The sequence below is a fragment of the Dermacentor andersoni genome, chromosome 6 (assembly GCF_023375885.2).
Source record: "Dermacentor andersoni chromosome 6, qqDerAnde1_hic_scaffold, whole genome shotgun sequence".
Lineage (NCBI taxonomy): Eukaryota > Metazoa > Arthropoda > Arachnida > Ixodida > Ixodidae > Dermacentor > Dermacentor andersoni.
Genome location: NC_092819.1, coordinates 136,209,984 through 136,229,901, shown reverse-complemented (window position 1 = coordinate 136,229,901; position 19,918 = coordinate 136,209,984). Strand labels below are relative to the sequence as shown.

Sequence of the window (19,918 nt, the reverse complement as noted above, 5' to 3'; positions counted from 1 at the left end):
GGTCGGCGAGGGCGATGGTGTCGCGCACATACTCGCTTGTTGAGATTGCAGAAGGAGGAAGTGCCGTGTCTAGGGACAAGGTAGGTTCGCGACCGTACAATATATAAAATGGAGAAAATCCGGCAGTGTCGTGCCGGGAAGAATTGTACGCAAATGTGACGTAAGGAAGGGCAATGTCCCAGTCGTGGTGGTCCTTGGAAACGTACTTAGACAGCATATCGGTAAGAGTGCGGTTTAACCGCTCTGTCAGGCCATTGGTTTGAGGATGGTGTGCGGTAGTCAGCTTGTGTTGAATGGAGCAGGAACGCACAATGTCGGCGATAACTTTCGAGAGGAAGTTACGACGACGGTCAGTAAGCAGCTGTCGCGGGACGCCATTGCGTAAGATACTGTCACGCAAGAGAAAGTCCGCGACGTCAGTGGCGCAACTGGTGATAGCGTATCGGGTGGCGCAATCAGTTGCGACGGCTATCCATTTGTTCCCAGAGGATGACGTGGGAAAGGGACCGAGGAGGTCTAATCCAACACGACAGAACGGTTCCACAGGGACGGTGATCGACTGGAGATGACCGGCAGGTAGCACCTGAGGTGTTTTCCGACGCTGGCAGGGATGAAGGCAGCAACATAGCGTCGGACGGAGCGAGCGAGACCAGGCCAATAGAAGCGGCGGCGGACGCGGTCGTACGTGCGGGTTACCCCAAGATGTCCTGCAGTGGGTGCGTCATGCATCTCAAAGAGCCCAGTCTGTCGTAGATGTTTTGGCAAGACAAGGATATCAGAACCGTCAGCGAGGTAGTTCCTTCGGTACAGAATGCCGTCCTGGAGGACATATCGGCGAACGGATGCGTCGGTAGGTGTAGAGCGCAGACGCTCGATGAGTACTCGCAGCGAAAGGTCTTGGTACTGCTCATCCGCGATGTTAGCGAAGGCAGACACAGAGAAAGTGCCGTTGGCGGTACTACTGTCGGCGTCGTCAGGCTCGTCTACCGGGTAGCGAGCAGGCAGTCAGCGTCCTTGTGTAGTCGGCCAGATTTCTAGGTGACAGAATACGAATATTCTTGGAGGCGTAAGGCCCAGCGACCAAGTTTTCCTGTAGCATCTTTCAGTGAGCATAACCAGCAAAACGCGTGATGGTCTGTGACAACGGAAAAGTCTCGGCCATATAAGTATGGGCGGAACTTCGCAACCGCACAAACTAGGGCCAGACACTTACGCTCAGTGATGGAATAGTTGCGCTCCGCGGGCGAGAGGAGCTTGCTGGCGTAAGCGATAACATGGTCGTGGCCACGCTGGCGTTGTGCCAGTACTGCGCCAATTCCGTGACTGCTGGCATTAGTACGGACTTCGGTAGGCGCAGAAGGATCGAAATAGGCCAGAACAGGAGGCGTTGTGAGAAGGTCGATTAGAAGCGAGAATGCAGAGGCCTCGTTATCGCCCAACTTGAAAGGGGCGTCTTTTTTCAAAACCTCGGTTAGTGGTCGTGCTATGGCCGCGAAAATTTTCACGAAACGGCGGAAGTACGAGCAAAGGCTGATGAAGCTGCGCACATCCTTGACACACTTTGGAACAGGGAAGTGCGTAACAGCATGGATCTTGCCTGGGTAAGGTTGCACTCCGTTCGCGCCAACGAGATGTCCAAGGACGGTAATCTGGCGACGGCCAAATTGGCACTTCGATGAGTTGAGTTGGAGACCGGCTCGACGAAAAACGTCCAGGACTGCTGAGAGGCGCTCAAGGTGCGTAGCGAACGTTGGGGAGAATACTATAACGTCGTCCAAGTAGCACAGGCACGTGGACCATTTGAAACCGTGAAGAAGGGAGTCCATCATGCGTCCAAAAGTGGCAGGAGCGTTACATAAACCGAACGGCATCACTATGAATTGATAAAGACCATCGGGTCTTACAAAGGCAGTCTTCTCGCGGTCGAGATCGTCCACGGCAATCTGCTAGTAGCCCGAGGGAAGGTCAATAGAGGAGAAATAGTGAGCACCGTGGAGGCAGTCAAGGGCGTCATCAATCCGAGGTAGGGGATACATGTCCTTTTTGGTGACCCTGTTAAGGTGCCGATAATCCACGCAAAAGCGCCATGATCCATCCTTCTTCTTTTACCAGTACAACAGGTGACGCCCATGGACTACATGACGGTTCAATAATGTTCTTGGCAAGCATTTTGCGAACTTCTGCGTGACTAACTTGACGCTCAGCTGGTGACACTCGATACGGGCGGCGATGAATAGGTGGGGCATCGCCGGTATTAATGCGATGTTTGACAGCTGTAGTTTGGGCCAAGGACGATCGTTAAAGTAAAAAATCTCGTGGTAGGAAAGTAGAACGCGGTACAGTTCACGAGCGTGCTCGGACGGCATGTCGGGTGCAATCATCTTCTGTAAGTCGGCGATGGTACAAGTTGCCGGCTGCGATGGTAGAGGAGGATTGGCTGAATTGTCGTCTACTGCAGCAGATGCTACTGAGTGATCCTCGATTGAGCAAAGCTGGGCCAGAGGCATCCCGCGTGGCAGCACTTGTGTCGTCAAGCCAAAATTCACCACTGGTAGGCAGACGCGATTCGGCATAATAGATAAAACTGTATGGTGTACTGTGATCCCTTGTCTAAGGAGGACGTCTTGCATAGGAGCCGCGATGTAGTGACAATCGGGGACTGGTGGGGATGACACGAAGTCAACGTAAGTCAGTGCCGAAGGTGGCAAGCGAACGAAGTCGACGGAACTGAGGTGACTGGGGTGTGGTTCAGTGGGATCCGGAACATGCAGGTCAAGGCGGAGAGTACTGGCGGAAGAATCGATGAGAGCAGAATGTGCGGAGAGAAAGTCGAAGCCGAGGATGATGTCGTGGGGACAGTGAGCGATGACTGTGAATAGCACGGTAGTGGAGCGATCGGCGAAGCAGACGCGGGCGGCACACATACCAATTACAGGCGCTGTTCCGCCGTCGGCGAAACGGACAACAGGCTTCGTGGCGGGCGTGATTATTTTCCTCAGCCGGTTACGAAGGTCAGCGCTCATTACCGACAAATGCGCCCCAGTGTCTATGAGAGCAGACACAGGAACACCGTCGACTTGCACGTCAAGAAGGTTCAGATGAATGGGCGACGTCAGTAGAGGATTTGGCGGCGTAGGGAGCAATGCAGCGTCACCTCGAGGCGCTGCATCGTCTAGTTTTTTGGCTGGGAGCGGCGTCCGAAGGGAGTCGGCGAATAGGAGCGACGGGGTTGGGGGGAGCGAGATTGTTGTCTTTGGGGCGAAAGCGAATGAGAATAGGGCGGTTCGGCGTAGGAGAATCTGTGGCGGCATTATCGGAGCGGGCAGCATAGGAACGAGAAGGGCCACCTTGGGGGCGAGAGTAGGCAGTATAAGTAGACCGGTTCGGGGAACTCCAGCGACTGCGACAATGCCGAGAAATGTGCCCGATTCGATGGCAGTGAAAACAAATGGGCTTGTCGTCAGCAGTGCGCCATTCAGACGGGTTGCGGAAACGTGGTGGGTAAGAAGATACGGGACGGGGCGGATTTGAAGAAGCCGGGTGGGAATCAGGGCGATGGGCCGAGCAGATGGTGTGAAGACCCATGTTTGCGAACTCCTGGCGGGCAACTGCCTGGATCAGCGAAACCGTGACTGCAGGTGCATTGGAGGGGCTGGAGTCGAAGGCAGCCGGATAGGCGGCCTCGATCTCACGCCGGACGGTTCTGGTAACATCGGCAGTGTTATTTGGACGAGGAGCGTCGACACAGGAAGATGTCGCTGGGGTGTTGGGCAGACGGGCAAACTGCTGGTCGATACGTCGGCATTTAGCTAGTTCCAGGCGGCGGCACTCTTTTATAACTGCATCCACCGTCGCCACGTCGTTGAAAACGTGCAAGTTAAAGGCGTCATTGGCAATGCCTTTGAGAATGCGGGAAACCTTATTTGACTCAGTCATTTGTGCGTCAACTTTACGGCACAGAGCCAAGACGTCCTGAATGTACGTGACGTAGGGCTCTGTTGACGTCTGCACACGGCCGGAAAGCGCCTTCTGCGCGGCAAGTTGGTAACCGTATGGGTTGCCGAACAAGTCTCGGAGCTTTTGCTTAAGCGAATCCCAACTGGTGAGCTCATCTTCGCGCGTTCGAAACCAAACTCGAGGTGTGCCACCGAGCTAAAACACTACGTTGGCGAGCAGGATAGTGGGGTCCCACCGGTTATTGCGGCTAACGTGTTCGTACAGGCTGATCCAGTGCTCGGCGTCTTCTTCATCTTTGCCCGAGAATACGCCAGGATCCTCAAGTCTAGGCTAATTCTTGAGACGTGAGGAGGAAACGGAAGAAACTGGAACCTAAGAAGCCGATCAATGAGTCAGCGGTAAAAGGGAAAATAGAGGAATTCCGGATCAAGCTACACAACAGGTATTCGGCCTTACCTCAGGAAGAGGCCCTTAGTGTTAAAGATATGACCGACAATATTCTGGCCAACACTGAGGAATGTGCAATAGATGTCGGTGGTAGCTCCGTTACACAGGATGCCAGTAAGCTATCGCAGGAGACGAAAGATCGTATGAAGAAACGTCAATGTATGAAAGCCTCTAACCCTACAGCTAGAATAGAACTAGCAGAACTTTCCAAGTTAATCAACATGAGTAAGACAGCTGACATAAGGAAGTACAATATGGATAAAATTGAACATGCTCTCAGGAACAGAGGAAGCCTAAAAGCAGTGAAGAAGAAACTAGGAATAAGCAAGAATCAGATGTATGCGTTAAGAGACAAAGCCGGCAATATCATTACTAATGTGGATGAGATCGCTCAAGTGGCTGAGGAGTTCTATAGAGATTTATACAGTACCAGTGGCACTCAAGACGATAATGGAAGAGAGAATAGTCTAGCGGAATTTGAAATCCCACAAGTAACGCAGGAAGTAGTAAAGAAAGCCTTGGGAGCTATGCAAAGGGGCAACGCAGCTGGGGAGGATCAGGTGACAGCAGACATGTTGAAGCATGGTGGGCAGATTGTTCTAGAAAAACTGGCCACCCTGTATACGCAATGCCTCATGACTTTGAGCGTACCGGAATCTTGGACGAACGCTAACATAATCCTAATTCATAAGAAAGGGGACGCCAAAGACTTGAAAAATTATAGACCGATCAGCTTACTGTCCGTTGCCTACAAAGTACTTACTAAGGTAATTGTAAATAGAATCAGGAACACCTTAGACTTTCGTCAACCAAAGGACCAGGCAGAATTCCGCAAAGGGTACTCAACTATAGACCATATTCACACTATCAATCAGGTGATAGAGAAATGTGCGGAATATAACCATCCCTTATATATAGCTTTCATTCATTACGAGAAAGCGTTTGATTCAGTGGAAACCTCAGCAGTCATGGAGGCATTACGGAATCAGGATGTAGACGAGCCGTATGTAAAAATACTGAAAGATATCTATATCAGCTCCACAGCTGCCGTAGTCATCCATAAAGAAAGCAACAAAATCCCAATAAAGGAAAGCGTCAGGCAGGGAGATACGATCTCTCCAATGCTATTCACAGCCTGTTCACAGGCGGTATTCAGAGACCTGGATTGGGAAGAACTGGGGATAATAGTTAATGGAGAATACCTTAGTAACTGGCGATTCGCTGATGATATTGCCTTGCTTAGTAACTCAGTGGACCAGCTGCAATGCATGCTCACTGACCTGGAGAGTCAAAGCAGAAGGGTGGGTCTAAAAATTAATCTGCAGAATACTAAAGTAATGTTTAACACTCTCGGAAGAGAACAGCAGTTTAGGATAGGTAGCGAGGCACTGGAAGTGGTAAGGGAATACATCTACTTAAGGCAGGTAGTGACGGCGGATTCGGATGATGAGTCTGAAATAATCAGGAGAATAAGAATGGGTTGGGGTGCGTTTGGCAGGCATTCTCAGATCATGAACAGCAGGTTGCCATTATCCCTCAAGAGAAAGTGTATAACAGCTGTGTCTTACCAGTACTCACGTACGGGGCAGAAACCTGGAGGCTTACGAAAAGGGTTCTACTTTAATTGAGGACTACGCAACGAGCTATGGAAAGAAGAATGATAGGTGTAACGTTAAGGGTAAGAAAAGAGCAGATTGAGTGAGGGAACAAACGCGAGCTAATGACATCTTAGTTGAAATCAAGAAAAAGAAATGGACATGGGCGGGACATGCAATGAGTAAGGAAGATAAACGATGGTCATTGAGTGTTACGGACCGGATTCCAAGGAAAGGGAAGCGTAGCAGGGGGCGGCAGAAAGTTAGGTGGGCGGATGAGATTAAGAAGTTTGCAGGGACAACATGGCCACAATTAGTACATAACTGGGGTAGTTGGAGAAGTATGGGAGAGGCGTTTGCCCTGCAGTGGGCATAACCAGGCTGATGAGGATGACGCCAGAATCACGGGGAGCGGGGAGAGTGATGTAGGTCGTCGAAGTGGCGGAGTCGAGTTGTCGTCACCGGGAGCCATAAAGGAAGGCTCGACGTACCGTCCACTGCGAAGTTCCGTGACGAGTTACAGGGAACGTCCACCTCTACCAGATATGTTACGTAGGAAGACGTCGACGAAAAGCTATATACAAGTATATTTACGAGGAAATACGCCGCACTTGGCCAAGAGGCAACAGCCCGCGGTAGCCTCTAATATCTTCTTCACCCGGCTCGCGTCTTTGTTCCGTTCCGTAGCAATATATATATACAGCACACACCAAATTTATGGAATTTGTACTCATAGTGTGTTTGTAAACTATCGTTACAGTCCGATATTGTGGGGGAAAAAAAGAAAATTTAAGCTTATCAGTTGGAGGATAATGGTGTGAGTGAGTCAGCATGATACTGTCTTGTGTGCCGCATTATTGCAAGCGTGTTGTAAGTCGATGGTTTCATTTCAAGCTTCTTGTTGAGAAGGAGGGAAAGGAATTCAAGCCTCAGCTGCTTTGGGCGTGATTCAAGGGTAGGTATAGAATTTTCTGACATAATTTTAGAGGGACTGTCCAGCCTTGCGAATTTATGAAATATAAACCTAACTGCCGCTTTCTCTGTATTTTTTTTCAAGATTCCTGATATTTCACTTAGTGTGAGGATCTCATTATATATTCAAAAAGTGGTAGATTGGAACGCTGCGCAATATGATTTTAAACATGACAATGTTTGAATGTGCATAAATTTATTTCTTCAAGTAAGAACAGGTCTCGAACTTTTGAATTATCCGTCTGCCTGTCTCTCTGTCTATCTGTAGATATTCATACGTGCCGTGTCTAAATTAACTCACCCCATTTCGACAGATCGGTGACGTCGGGAAGAACTTCGGCTGCCTTATACCGCCGAAGTATATCATAGAAGCCGAACAGCCTGGATGTGAGGTTGAACCCGTTCATGTACTGCAGGAAGATATTTTGTATTTAGCTCAGTTTGCTACAAAGTCAACTGCAGCATAAAAAAAGCTAATTTTAGGTTCATCCATGGATTATCCTCTGGAACCACCGCTGTCAAAGCACTTTTAATTGTAACCCGTTCCTAACAACCTATCGCCATTCATTTTCTCTTCAAATGGTAAACCAAGAGAGGGTGCCTAATGCGTATTTTATTTCATAATTACCCCTAAAAGCCCCCGAAGGGGTATTACATAGGGGTATTACATATTATATTATACATTACATATTACATTACATATTAATATTACATAGCGTATGCGAAAAAAAAAATCACTGACGGTTACAATACTCCCTAATGGGAAATTTGAGCGCAGATCTATAGGTGTTTTCATTTGGCGTGTTAATAATTTGTATTAAGATGATATAGGTACACAGTTTACTTATTTTAGAAAGAGAATGCTCTGAGTAGCGCAGCTTGCACGGGCAATGTGCCTCGTGCGGCACATTGCACACGGAGCAAAGTGTGGCGCGACTGCCTCACTGATCAGGAGTTTGCGAGAGGCAGCGCGTGGGTGACGCGTAGAGGCGAATCATAGCGCTTTGTTTCCACACAGACGACGCGCGCTACTCTGGCGTGATATCGTAGCCATCATGGCTACACAGTCCGTCATGAGCGGCACTGCGCTTTTATCCGCACGATTTCGTTCCACCAACAACGAGAGAAGGCCCTTCGTCACGGGGAAATTGTGCCACCAGTGTCAGAGGCGACAAAACCGTCGCTATTCCCTATTCCCTACTTGTTTCTCTGTCTACCACATTTGTCTGCCCTTTACCATTTGTCTCGCGTATTACCATTTAAGTGCACCAATACGAAGGCTCCTTAGATGTTCCTGGGCACTGTAACTAAAGTGTGATTGACTTGATTGATTGATTATTGATGCGGTAACCTGCTAGGCTTACACTTTACAACTGCGCAAAATGTAGTATATGTGTCCCGTTCTGCCATTCCTCTTGTGCGTCCTTGCAAGTATATCCGCCACCAGAAATAATGGCCTTTGTGTCTGCCCTTAGGTACAGCACCTCCACCAGTATCACCAGATGCCCTCGCTTTGGTTTTAAGCTTGGTGGTAAAGTTGCTGACTACTACCTCTTTTTAAACGTCACAGCTTACTGGCATAGTGGATGCTGAACAGCAAGCTCGCCAAATCGCGAAGCTTAGCGTTGATGGTTGGCGGAGATATATCCCCCACTGCCTTCCTGAGGGCTCAAAGTATACCCGTTGGATATCTTAGAACCCATAATTATTTTCAAGCATAACGTTAGTGTGCACAGAAAAGCTAAAGGTTCAGAATTTAATGGTTGCGGATGGCAATTTCGTCTTTTTTGAGGTATATTCAAACGTCTCTGCAGGTGAGATCACGATTCGTATATAGTGTTTCTGGAAAATAGTGCCTCTGAATCTGATATCTTGATATCTTGATATCTTGATATCTGGAAATACATGTATATCCGGAGTGACTACAGTAATCGTGGAGAGTCTTCGCCTGCTTGACTCAAATCATGTAAAAGTAATGCCGGTTGCTGACTGCCTTGCTGCTCATTTTTCTTCAATATATCAACTTGTGATAACAGCGATGGTTTCTGTCAGGAACAGTCATCAGTTACGATGCACAGTACAGTGTTGTTTGATGAGGAGCTCATCCATAAGTGTATCGGACGTTTGAAAGTCTCATTGTCTCCTGGTCTCGATGGCATTCCCTCGGCCATCTTAAAAGCCTACGGCAACTTACGTGCACCGGTATCTGGATGAATTTATTAACTATGTTAATTCTTCCACCTTTCTGTCTATTTGTAAAGCAGCTCGCGTTTCTTCTGTATTTCAGTGCTGTTCAAAAAGAAATGTCAAGAACTACCGGCTGATTTCACTTCCCAGTGCCACATCCAGATTTTTGAGCTTGCCTTTGACACTATAGTGTCATTTAGTGTAAAGAGTTTGTCGGCTCCAAACGAAGACGGATTTTTCTGTGGTTACTCAACGGTCACCAATCTTGCGAGCTTGATGACGCAGATCTCGAAGCCAATACTCCTAAGCGCGACTTGATTACTCCAAGCGTGACTTGCGACATCAGCAACGCTTTTGATGTGGTCAGCCATCCAATGCTCTTCGTAAAGCTCAGGCGTCGTAGTGCTAATGCCTCAGTTGTTGCTCTCCTTCGCAGTTATCTTCTTGAGATGTCCTGCTATGTTAGCGTCAATAAACAGTCATCTTTTGTGTACATGGCAACAAGCGGTGTTCCTCAAGGCTCCGTATTGAAACAACTCCTGTTCTTGGTATTTGTCAACGATGATTCTTCCGTTTCCTGGAAGAAGAAGGAGCTGGATTCCAAGGCAGTGGGACAGGCGGCTTCAATTTGTTGCCGGACGATCCAGGTGACATTGTCAGTGTTGCTGGGACGGGGAGCATTGGCACAGCAAGACGTCGCCGCGGTGCTTGATAGAAGGGCAAACTGTTGGTTGATATGTCGACTTGTTTCGAGTTCCAGGCGCTGGCACTCGTTAATTCCTGTGTCCACCGTCGCCACGTTGTTGAAGACGACCAATGTAAGGCGCCATCGGCGAGGCCTTTGACATTGTGGGAAACCTTGTCTGGCTCAATCATGTGCGCGTCAACTTTGCGGCACAGAGCTGAGGCGCTTTGAATGTACGTGACGTAGGCTCTGTTGACGTCTGCACGCAGATGGATAATGCCTTCTTCCCGGCAAGTTGGTGACGGTAATGGTTGCCGAAGAAGCATCGTTTCAGCGTATCCCAGCTGGTTAGCTCATCTCCGTGTGTCCCAAACCATACTCGAAGTGTGCCACCCAGATAAAATACTGCGTTGGCGAGCATGACAGTAGAGTCCCACCGGTTTTTGGTGCTGACGCGTTCATACTGGCTGATCCGGTGCTCGACGTCTTCTCCATCTTTTCCCTAGAATACGCCAGGATCATGGGTGCGGAGGGTGTCATGCAAGTCGTCGGGTGGGCAGCAGGTTGAGCAGCAGAGCTCGTTGAGACGAGCTGTCGTCTTCGGAAGCCATGCTGGAAAGCTCGACACACCGTCAACTTCTAAGCTCCGTGACGAAAACAGGAAACGTCCACCTCCATTAAATATGTCACGTGGGAAGACGCAGAAGGGAAGCTATACGCAAGTTTATTTACTAAATGAATACGCTGCTTGACCGAAAGGCAACAACCATCGCTAGCCCCCAGACGTCGTCGTCTTCTTCACAGCACTGGCCTCTTCCTCATCGTAAGTAATCGTACGCAGCAATATTTTTAGTTATAAAGCAGAGCATGAAAACTCTGAAAGTTGGCGCACCGTATTACGCCTCCCAGCTGTAAAAAGGTCTCAAACTAAGTGGTTGAAAAACCGGAATCTTACCATGCACATTAGGGACACCAACACGAGGGTGGTTCTTGTGCTGCTCCAACACATGATCCCTGAACTTCTTGAGCCTGTAACAAGAAAAAAAAAACGTGTTTCACGTCTAGGGCGAATCAGTGAAAGTGATAGCTACAGATATGAGAATAATAAACGAAGTAAGCCTCTAATTTTTACGAGTACTATGTGTTGCAGTAAGCTTTCACTGACTCAGTGAGCTTGGTCAAGCCCTAATACAGAGATAAACAGATCTCATTCGGTTACCGCGAGCACTCGCTGTCGCAATAGCACTGTGACGAAGAGTGCTGGCAGAGGAGAGAGCGCATGTCTTTCCAAGCACGAAGGTGTATCACTTGTTTCTCACATTTCCGGGCCAGAATTTCGCTAAACATTGCGTGAGAATAACGTCTATCAACCAATGACTTTTTTATGTGAGTATGATCAACTTGTTAGCAGAACTGGAGCGCCAGATGATTCGCGCGCATTTGTGCTGCATCAACGGGAACGCTCCCGAGATGTATTTGCCGTCGACCACTAAAGTAAGTCTTGCTACGCCTGGAGGTAGCGTGGTGGAAATAAGAATAAGGTTTTTTAAAGTTGTTGCTGCTTTTCAAACCTTTGGCGCGGCTGTGGCGAGTAAGCTCATATTCCTCAAATAATGGCAAACTGCGCACGTAATTTTATCATGTAGTTATTAAGCTCGTTCCTTATGTTCATTGTCGCAGAAGTTATCACTGCGCATTTGCTTCCTTTGACGGGGCAGGCGGAGTGGATGGGAGCAAGAGACATGAAAAGGCATTATATAAAGCATATTAAACTTTGATTCAGGTGGTTTACGCAATTATGGTGTAATGCATAAATAGACCACAAGTCTGTGCAACATGCAGCAGTAGATAATATGCTATCCTTTCGTTTATGAGGAAAAAAAAAAAGCAAGAGAAAAAAGAATGCAACTATGGAAACCTTAAGGTGCCGCCTGCCTTTACCTCAACGGTACTGATGCTTTAAAGCCACGCTCTAGCAGCTGAGAGCTCACAGAAAGTAGTATGACGCGGCATTCACGCTTAAAAACAAAAACAAAATTGGAATCTTCGGGCTCAGAATGAAGCAATACTTATCTGCAGTGCTTTTCGTTCTACGCCAAGCAATAATACTATGTCCTTATTTCTAACATTTTCCGCAGGGGCAACCGGAATCTCCTAATTACGTATATTACTTCAACGTGCCCCTACAGAAAAGCAAAAGATAAAGTGTGGACATTCGCAGAGCACCTTCCTCATTTCGTCCATTATTTGCTAACTCCTATACACAGTGCTTATCGCACCGTCTCTAACACGTTGAGGACTGGATACGTGTAAAACGTCAAAACACTATTACCTCCAAGCCCTAGAGGCCGCCTGGATGACTTGGCTGCACCGGCAGCGCAGGCGAATCAGGCCCCTAACCCTCTCCTCACGCTAACATGCCAGCAGAGGTTACGGAGACAATGGCCTGCAGGAGGCTCGCCGAGAATAGCTCTGCCGAAAGACAGTGCTCCCACAGAAACGTACGCGGAACTCACGTGCGACGGTGTCCTGAATCCTTCTGGATCGAGCAACCCGAACCGGGTCTTGGCGGCTCTTTCTTGAGAGGAAGTGGGCCCGCTGCGCGTTCTGAAGTCCTCTCGGTGTCTCCGCGAGGCGGGGACAGCGAGCAGGGTTGGTTGGTTGACTCTATGAGTCGCACGGCTCGACCCACTACGGAGGATCGGGTGACGTGCCGATGTAGATGAAGATCCCTGGAAATGCTGGCACGTACCGACTTTGGGGGCTTGGTCAACAATATGGTTGGTAAAAGTCAAGTACTAAAGAAGAGGAGAAAATTTTACAACAGGTAAGTTGGAATGAAATCATAGACATATTGCGTCATCTTAAGAATATTATAAAATATATGAAAACCATCCAAGTAAAAAGAATTCAAAATAAAATTTATTGAAAGAAAAGCAGGTTTAAAATTTTGTATCCCGAGTTTAAACCTCAATTATCGCAAAAGAAAACGTTCGATGGCAGCGCAAACCTTCCCGTCGCTGAGCCCAATAGCATAGGCATCCAAAGATGGTAAATTTTTGAACGGTTGAATCTAATCGGGGAAGGCGGAGTGGTTTGTGTAGGGTTAGCCTTCTTAAGCTAATAAATTGTGAACAGTGAAAATCGTCAAACGACGACGCGGTTGTCATGGCCTGAACGCTTGGCACTGTTGGTTCGTAATGATGATAATGATGGTGATAATTATGTTGACGATGAGACGTTAGAACATGGCACGCACCTACCGTGGTGGATGATAGGGGACTATGATGTGGTAGTAGGTACATTTAATAACTTAAGAAAAAGGAACTTGAAAAGGTCGAACTGCGAATGTAAGAGTATTGTTTAATTGGGAAGTCAGACCAGATAAAGGGGCAGGTAAATTAAAACGAAACAAAAATTACACTTGCTGCGCGCTTATGCGAGACTTATTATGAAATAGCTCATCGTTATCGCTTGAGGCGTCGCGCGCTGCCACCACCGGCCAAGCAACTCGACAAAACGCAAGCGGTCGCGTGTCGGCGACTTCAGACAAATACATACCCACACCCAAAATACATTAACAAAATCACAGGGGGCAGGGAAAGCGACAAATGTTGGCTCTGCTCAGAAACAGGAACACTAACACACATAAGGTGGGAATGCACCTCGCTCCCGTTCTCTCATCCCCCCGTCAGCAGCGAGACTGACTGGACAGCCTGGCTCAGTTCCGGGGACGTCGACCGACAACTTGAACTGGTGGACTGGGCGGAAAAGGCCAAGCAGGCCCAGGGCCTTACTTGAGCCTTAACCCTCAGCCACGTCCATCTTTACCCTTCCCCCTTTTAATAAAGTTTATCACCACCACGAACGGGAAGGATTCGCTGAGCAGGCTTTTTCTTTGTCACCTGAAATGCCACTAATAGGCTCTTTCTCGTGAGTGCTCCCAGATGGTCGACGCGCACTGATTTGTAGAAGAATAACCAGAGGGAACGCTGAATACAGTGTTTCCAGGACTTGAAAGTATGCCCGTGGTTGATCTCTGGCATTGGATCTCTGGAGCCGTAATAATGATGCGCGAAGAAGGTGCACCTACTTCTTACGCCCTGATTTATGATTAAAAGAAAAAAGAAAGAATATATAACCATCTTGAAGTCATTGCTGAGATCAGGGGATGCAGCATGGCCAGAAAAGTAAATAAATAATTGGCTAGAATTTTACCAGGACCGAAAAATGAAAAAAAAAATGGTTGTCAACTTCGCTGCTTAGTTATTGTATTGTGCAATGAGTAATTAATGCATCCATGTTGGGGTGGAAAACTTGTCACTGGGTGCGTAGCACCTGGAAAAGATTCCTTTGGCGCTGACTTAGAGGGCTGACGGTAAACTTCACGACTACAAACTTAGCGCGTCAAATAGAAAACGACGAACCAGAAAGCGAGGAAGCAATTTTCTCTGCCTTTTATTCGCTGCGCGTTCAACTCAGAACCCATGGGTAGATGAGAAAAGAAAGAAAAAACAACATTGTGTGCACTCCACATCCCATAGTAGACACCGTCTCCCGTTTACTGACGCTGCCAAAACAGTTGCTCGGACGGGAAAAATAAAAACATACATTCAACCGCCCGCCTGTATATAACAGCACATCGGGGGTGCTGTCCCTGTGCTCTAATCAAGATTTTACGAGCGGGTCCCCCGCAGGCGGGCTATCAAATAGATCGTGTTGGCAGATCCGGTGAGACAACGAGGTTCGTCTGGTCGGATGGCGTCGTATGCTCACAGATTGCGCGGTGGGGCAACTCTGTTGTTTCCATCGGGAATGCAGCTAGGTCTATAGCTTTCACGCACCAGAAGTAAGATTCAGGCACCTTGTCCAGAGTCTGTGATGTCCGCAAATGCAGGATTCAATTGGGAGTAGCGAGGAACTAGGAAGAAAACCCATTCGGTCCCCGCGAGATTAAACAGCGTAGTAGTAGTAGTATCTGAAGTCACCCTTCCCTGTGGTCAAACAAACCCATACAGTGCGAGAGCCTTTTTGAGGCAGCCGCTTTATAGATTTGTCGAGTTTAGAGGCGACAATATTGCTGGGTCAGCTAGCACGCTAAAGCACAATTTTGCTAGCTATTATCGCGACAACATGGATATCCAATTTCTGAAATCTACTAGCACATTGCCCATTTTCACCAAACTGATTCTAAATAAATGTTCGAGCGCTTCTACTAGTACTATTAATATTTTCAACGGACGTTCTCAATAGATTAAGAAATTTCTCAGTATGCACAATGGCTTGCGTAGCCATATGTATACAGAGAAGTTGAGTCCCTGGACTTTTTCACGTTCAACAACGCCCCATTTGACATGCAATTACCAGATATATTCGCCTTCGGTGAATTACGTTTTATATATAACATTAAGAAACGCTGTAAACCAGAAAGTAATTATGTCACAACACAGACGCGTTGACGTGTTAAGAAATCCAGCACATGCTTCTACGAGCCTACCCATCACGCGTGCGCCATACAGCAGTTTGGGAGGAGCTAGTATAAAATTATTAGTTAAGCTTCACGACTTCACACGAGTGAATTCCATCAACTCAGCAGTTCTTACACTTAATTCTGGTCATAGACTCTCCCCATCAGTTTTATCTTGCGTATTTAGTGCATTTGTGTATGCACACCGAGGATTCATTTGTTTCAGATTTACGGCATCAGGTACACAACTGTCATTAGATGTGCCTTCGGTAAACAAATAGCAAGGCCTCTCGTCAGCGCGCGTGGTAGCTGAGTTGTCTCGTGCCGGTAATTGATGCGAAACTAGGCGGGGTAGCACCTAGTTGTGAAAGTGAAAGCGAAAGCAAATACTTACATACATCCTATTTCTATAGAAATCTTGATCTTTGCCCGCAGTATGTAGATACTAAGATTCTGATATTTTCTAATGATGATACTGAGAAGGCTGGGAAAGCCAATAATCCTCTTTACATCCGACGGTAACCAAATATGCCAAGATTAGAAAAAGAAACAAACTGAAAGGGGGTTTATTGCAGCTCGTACGCGGGATCGCAAGTAGCGCTTGATCGCGAGTCCTAGGAGTTCGCATCAGCAGCCCGAGCTCGGGTCTCGCGCCGCAGCGGTGGCAGTCCGCACAGCGCCACATGCATATTACCCACTACAATTGCCCCCGCGGCGAAGAGGAGCCACCCTGGCGAGCTAAGGTGATGACACGATAAGGGGGTCGTAGTACGGCTTCAGGCGGCTGACGTGAACCATCTCGCGGCCACGGCGGCGTTTGTCCGAAGATGACCTCACCGGTTCGAACACATAATTCACACGCGATGTACATGCGACGACCCGGTACGGACCCTGATATTTCGGAGCAAGCTTTGGGCTAAGGCCTGGAGATTGGAAGGGCAGCTGAAGCCAGACGTGAGAGTCCACGGCGAAAGACTGTGTGGGCTGCCCGTTGTCGTGGCGATCTTTGTGAATTCCTTGGGTAGCCGACGTGAACGAGCGAGCCAGTTGGCGGCACTCTTCAGCATGGCGAGCAACTTCGGAAAGAGGGGTGAATTCAGAGGCATCCGGATGATATGGTAGCACGGTGTCGAGGGTAGTGGATGGTTCACGTCCATAAAGAAGAAAAAATGGTGAGAAGCCTGTGGTAGCCTGAACGGCGGTATTATACGCGTATGTCACAAAAGAGAGGACGTCGTCCCAATTGGAATGGTCAGACGCAACATACATGGTGAGCATGTCACCAAGAGTGCGGTTGAACCGTTCCGTTAGACCCTTAGTCTGTGGGTGATACGCCGTAGTGGTGCGGTGAATAGTGCGGCAAGCAGCGAGTAGCTCATTAATAACTTTGAACAAGAAGACACGGCCTCTGTCGCTGAGCAGTTCTCGCGGTGCACCATGCCGTAAGGTGAAATGCCGTAACATGAAGGCGGCGACGTCGCGAGTAGCAGCCGAAGCAAGTGCAGCAGTTTCGGCATAACTTGTGAGGTGGTCTACGGCGACAATTATCCAACGATTTCCTTTAGCAGTGCATGGAAGAGGCCCATAAAGGTCAATGCCAATCCGATCAAAAGGACGTGCAGGACACGGTAAAGGTTGCAGGGGGCCTGTCGTATGAGGAGATGTCTTGCGTCGCTGACAGGCTACACATGACCGAATGTATTTGCGGACATAAGAATACATGCCGCGCCAGTAGTAGCGCTGGCGGAGCCGCTCGTAGGTTTTCAGGACGCCAGCATGAGCTTGTTGCGGGTCGGCGTAGAAATACGGGCATATGTCGGAGCGCAAATATCGAGGGATGACTAGCAGCCATTTGCGACCGTACGGCTGATAGTTTCGGCGGTACAAGATGGCGTCCCGTAGCACGAAATGGGTGGCTTGGCGACGAAGGGCTCGAGGGCATGTAGCTGTTGAAGAACTGTGAATAATGTCAATGAGAGACACAATCCACGGATCTTTCCTCTGTTCAGACGGCATGTCAGTAACAGCAAGTGTAGCAACCGAACTCTATGGATGAGGGTGGCGTTTCGTCGGATCACATGGGTGATCGGGAGAGTGCATCTGCATCAGAATGTTGGCGCCCGGATCGATAGATGACGCGAATGTCAAATTCTTGGAGCCGAAGAGCCCAACGTCCAAGACGGCCTGACGGGTCTTTCAGTGACGCAAGCCAGCAGAACGCGTGGTGGTCCGTCATAACATCGAACGGATGGCCATACAAGTAAGGGTGAAATTTGTTTAACGCCCAAACTATAGCCAAGCATTCTTTCTCTGTGACAGAATAATTGGTTTCTGCCTTCGTGAGGGCACGACCCGCATACGCAACCACATATTCCGGAAAGCCAGGCTTGCGTTGCGCCAGGACGGCTCCAAGACCAACGCCGCTGGCGTGCGTATGAACTTCGGTCGGTGCAGTCGGGTCATAGTGGCGTAGAACAGGCGGTGAGGTAAGCAAACGACGCAAAGTGGTGAAGGCGTGGTCACATGCCGGAGTCCAATCGCGAAGGTCACCAGGGCCAGCCAGGAGCTTCGTCAGGGGAGCGATGATGCAGGCAAAATTGCGCACAAAGCGTCGAAAATAAGAGCAAAGGCCGATACAAACAAATAAAAAAGAACGTGCAGACCGTGTTGGCAGAAATCATGACAAAATTAAGTGAGGCTTTTTGATGAGCTAGTTTTTTGCTGGATTATTGATTCAGCTTACCATCGAAAATGAAACGGAACGCACACACACAATCTTTTATGAATATTTTAGAAGAAAATTTTTTTAGCTGTGTTTACTTTTATTGTGCTCCTTATTTCAGTCTCGGTACAACCGAAAAACGCAACGTGGCTTTGGCAAATAATTTAGTTAATAAATTACTTAGCGCCCGACATGAACAATCGAGAGAAACGCTTCAGCAGGGATAAAGCCAACACTGCGGAGAAACTTCCACGAAAAGATGATATGTAGGAAATTGCACTTCTGGAGCAGACTGGGCAAGCTCACGCATGGACATGCAAAATTTCCGGAAATATTGAGCGGGAGGAAACAAAGCGCCTTTTTCTGGACCTTTTGAAGAAATTAGGAAACTCAAAAAAAGGGTGAAGCTCCCCTAAAAATACCTTATATTTATTATTCACTCAAAAAGCTATTATCCCTTAACACATGCGATATTTACGCAGAGAAAACGGAGACAATAGTGAGAAGCTCTATGGAGACAATGGAATGAATGTCTTGTTCTCTTCTTCGAAAGACTGCTAATGTGACCACTACGAAAAAGGCCACTTAGTACACTCTCAATGGATACACTCCTATTAAAATTGATTGCGGTTGCTTCCACATGCAAATTCGATTCAACAAAGAGGCGTTTTTGAACAAATGTGAGCCTATTGCGTAGCTTGTTATTAATACCTCCCAACAAAGAGCGGTTTCGTACACGACTAGACCATGGCGATGGTGCTTGCAGTAGTGTAGAAGCTATAGCTGTCCACAGATGATTAACGCAAGAGCCTTGCCACTAGACTGACGGTTCCACGTGCGTCACGGAGTCCCAGACACAAGACCTGGAGCAAAACCCAGAAGGCATCCTGTATTCCGCAAAGTTTGAAAGCTATACGCAAAATTTTCAAAACGAAACTGCGAGCAGATAATGAGAGCACTTGAAAGCCGTGCTGTCATTTATTTCATGGTCGTTGTCGCTTCTAGATCGTAGGCTGCACAGGAGAAAATCGCAAGTATAAGAGTATGTGAAAATTTTATCGATTCCTTTTCCACTTTCTTGTGCCGGTAAAGAAAACGAAAAAAAAAGTTTTTTTTTTTTCAATCCTTCGGGTTTCCTCCCAGCCCTTACATCTCTACTTATTAATTAAGCAGCAGGTCAGCCTGTACGTATCAGGAACAGCGCAGCTGCTCCTGATACTGACGCCCGTCGTCCAGAAGCATCGAAAATCAAGCCATCGAATGTGAGAACAAACCATTAGAATTCTCGCTGCATGTTCTCTGTTCTCTCTTCGATTGTCGAAGTTACCCGGGATCCCTCATCCGCTCCTCCTCAGCGACGGGCAAGGCCTCGTTAGCTCTTACTGAATTTATTTCTCCTCGGCTCGTACAATGGCGGTATAGCGCCATCTTGGGAGGCACCAGCTGTTAACGTGCAGAAGAAACGAGGTAGAGCTATTATACTAGAATTACTAGAATCAAATGTGTATACCGTGCTTAAGTAGTCTTAAGCAGAAAAGGGGGCTGAGAAGCCAATTACCTCGTGAAAAACGTGCCTTTTATTCGGGTGTTTCCAACCGTCCTCCAAATTAGGTGAACTACGAAAGCTGCTGCTGCGTACGTTGAGTCACCAAAGAACATAAGAAAAACTACTTGCCGTACATTGCTACTTTGCTTGCCAAGAAAAATGAAGTGAGCAAGGAGGACCAGGAAGACTGGGGATTTATTGAAAAACAATGTGGACGGCTGTTGTGTTTTTCGCTGGAAGCACGATTAGCACATCTTTACCGGAACCGGAGAAAGACAACGAAAATCTAGCCCTTCCATGATTTTGTTATCCCTGAAGTTTCGTGCAAAGACGCGGAAGT

At 47.9% G+C, this 19,918-nt stretch overlaps 1 protein-coding gene across 1 annotated transcript in view; it reads right to left on the bottom strand.

Annotated features, from left to right (window-relative positions):
• The window catches only part of LOC129382639 (uncharacterized), a 30,798-nt gene extending 18,305 nt beyond the window's left edge, over positions 1-12,493 (bottom strand). The window contains exons 1-3 of the mRNA XM_055066763.2: positions 12,360-12,493; positions 10,799-10,872; positions 7,273-7,381 (exon numbers count right to left, since the gene is read on the bottom strand). Coding sequence (XP_054922738.1) covers positions 7,273-7,381; positions 10,799-10,852 — 163 coding nt within the window. The 5' untranslated portion in view covers positions 10,853-10,872; positions 12,360-12,493. The remainder of the gene's footprint in view (positions 1-7,272; positions 7,382-10,798; positions 10,873-12,359) is intronic.
• Positions 12,494-19,918: the final 7,425 nt, after the last annotated feature.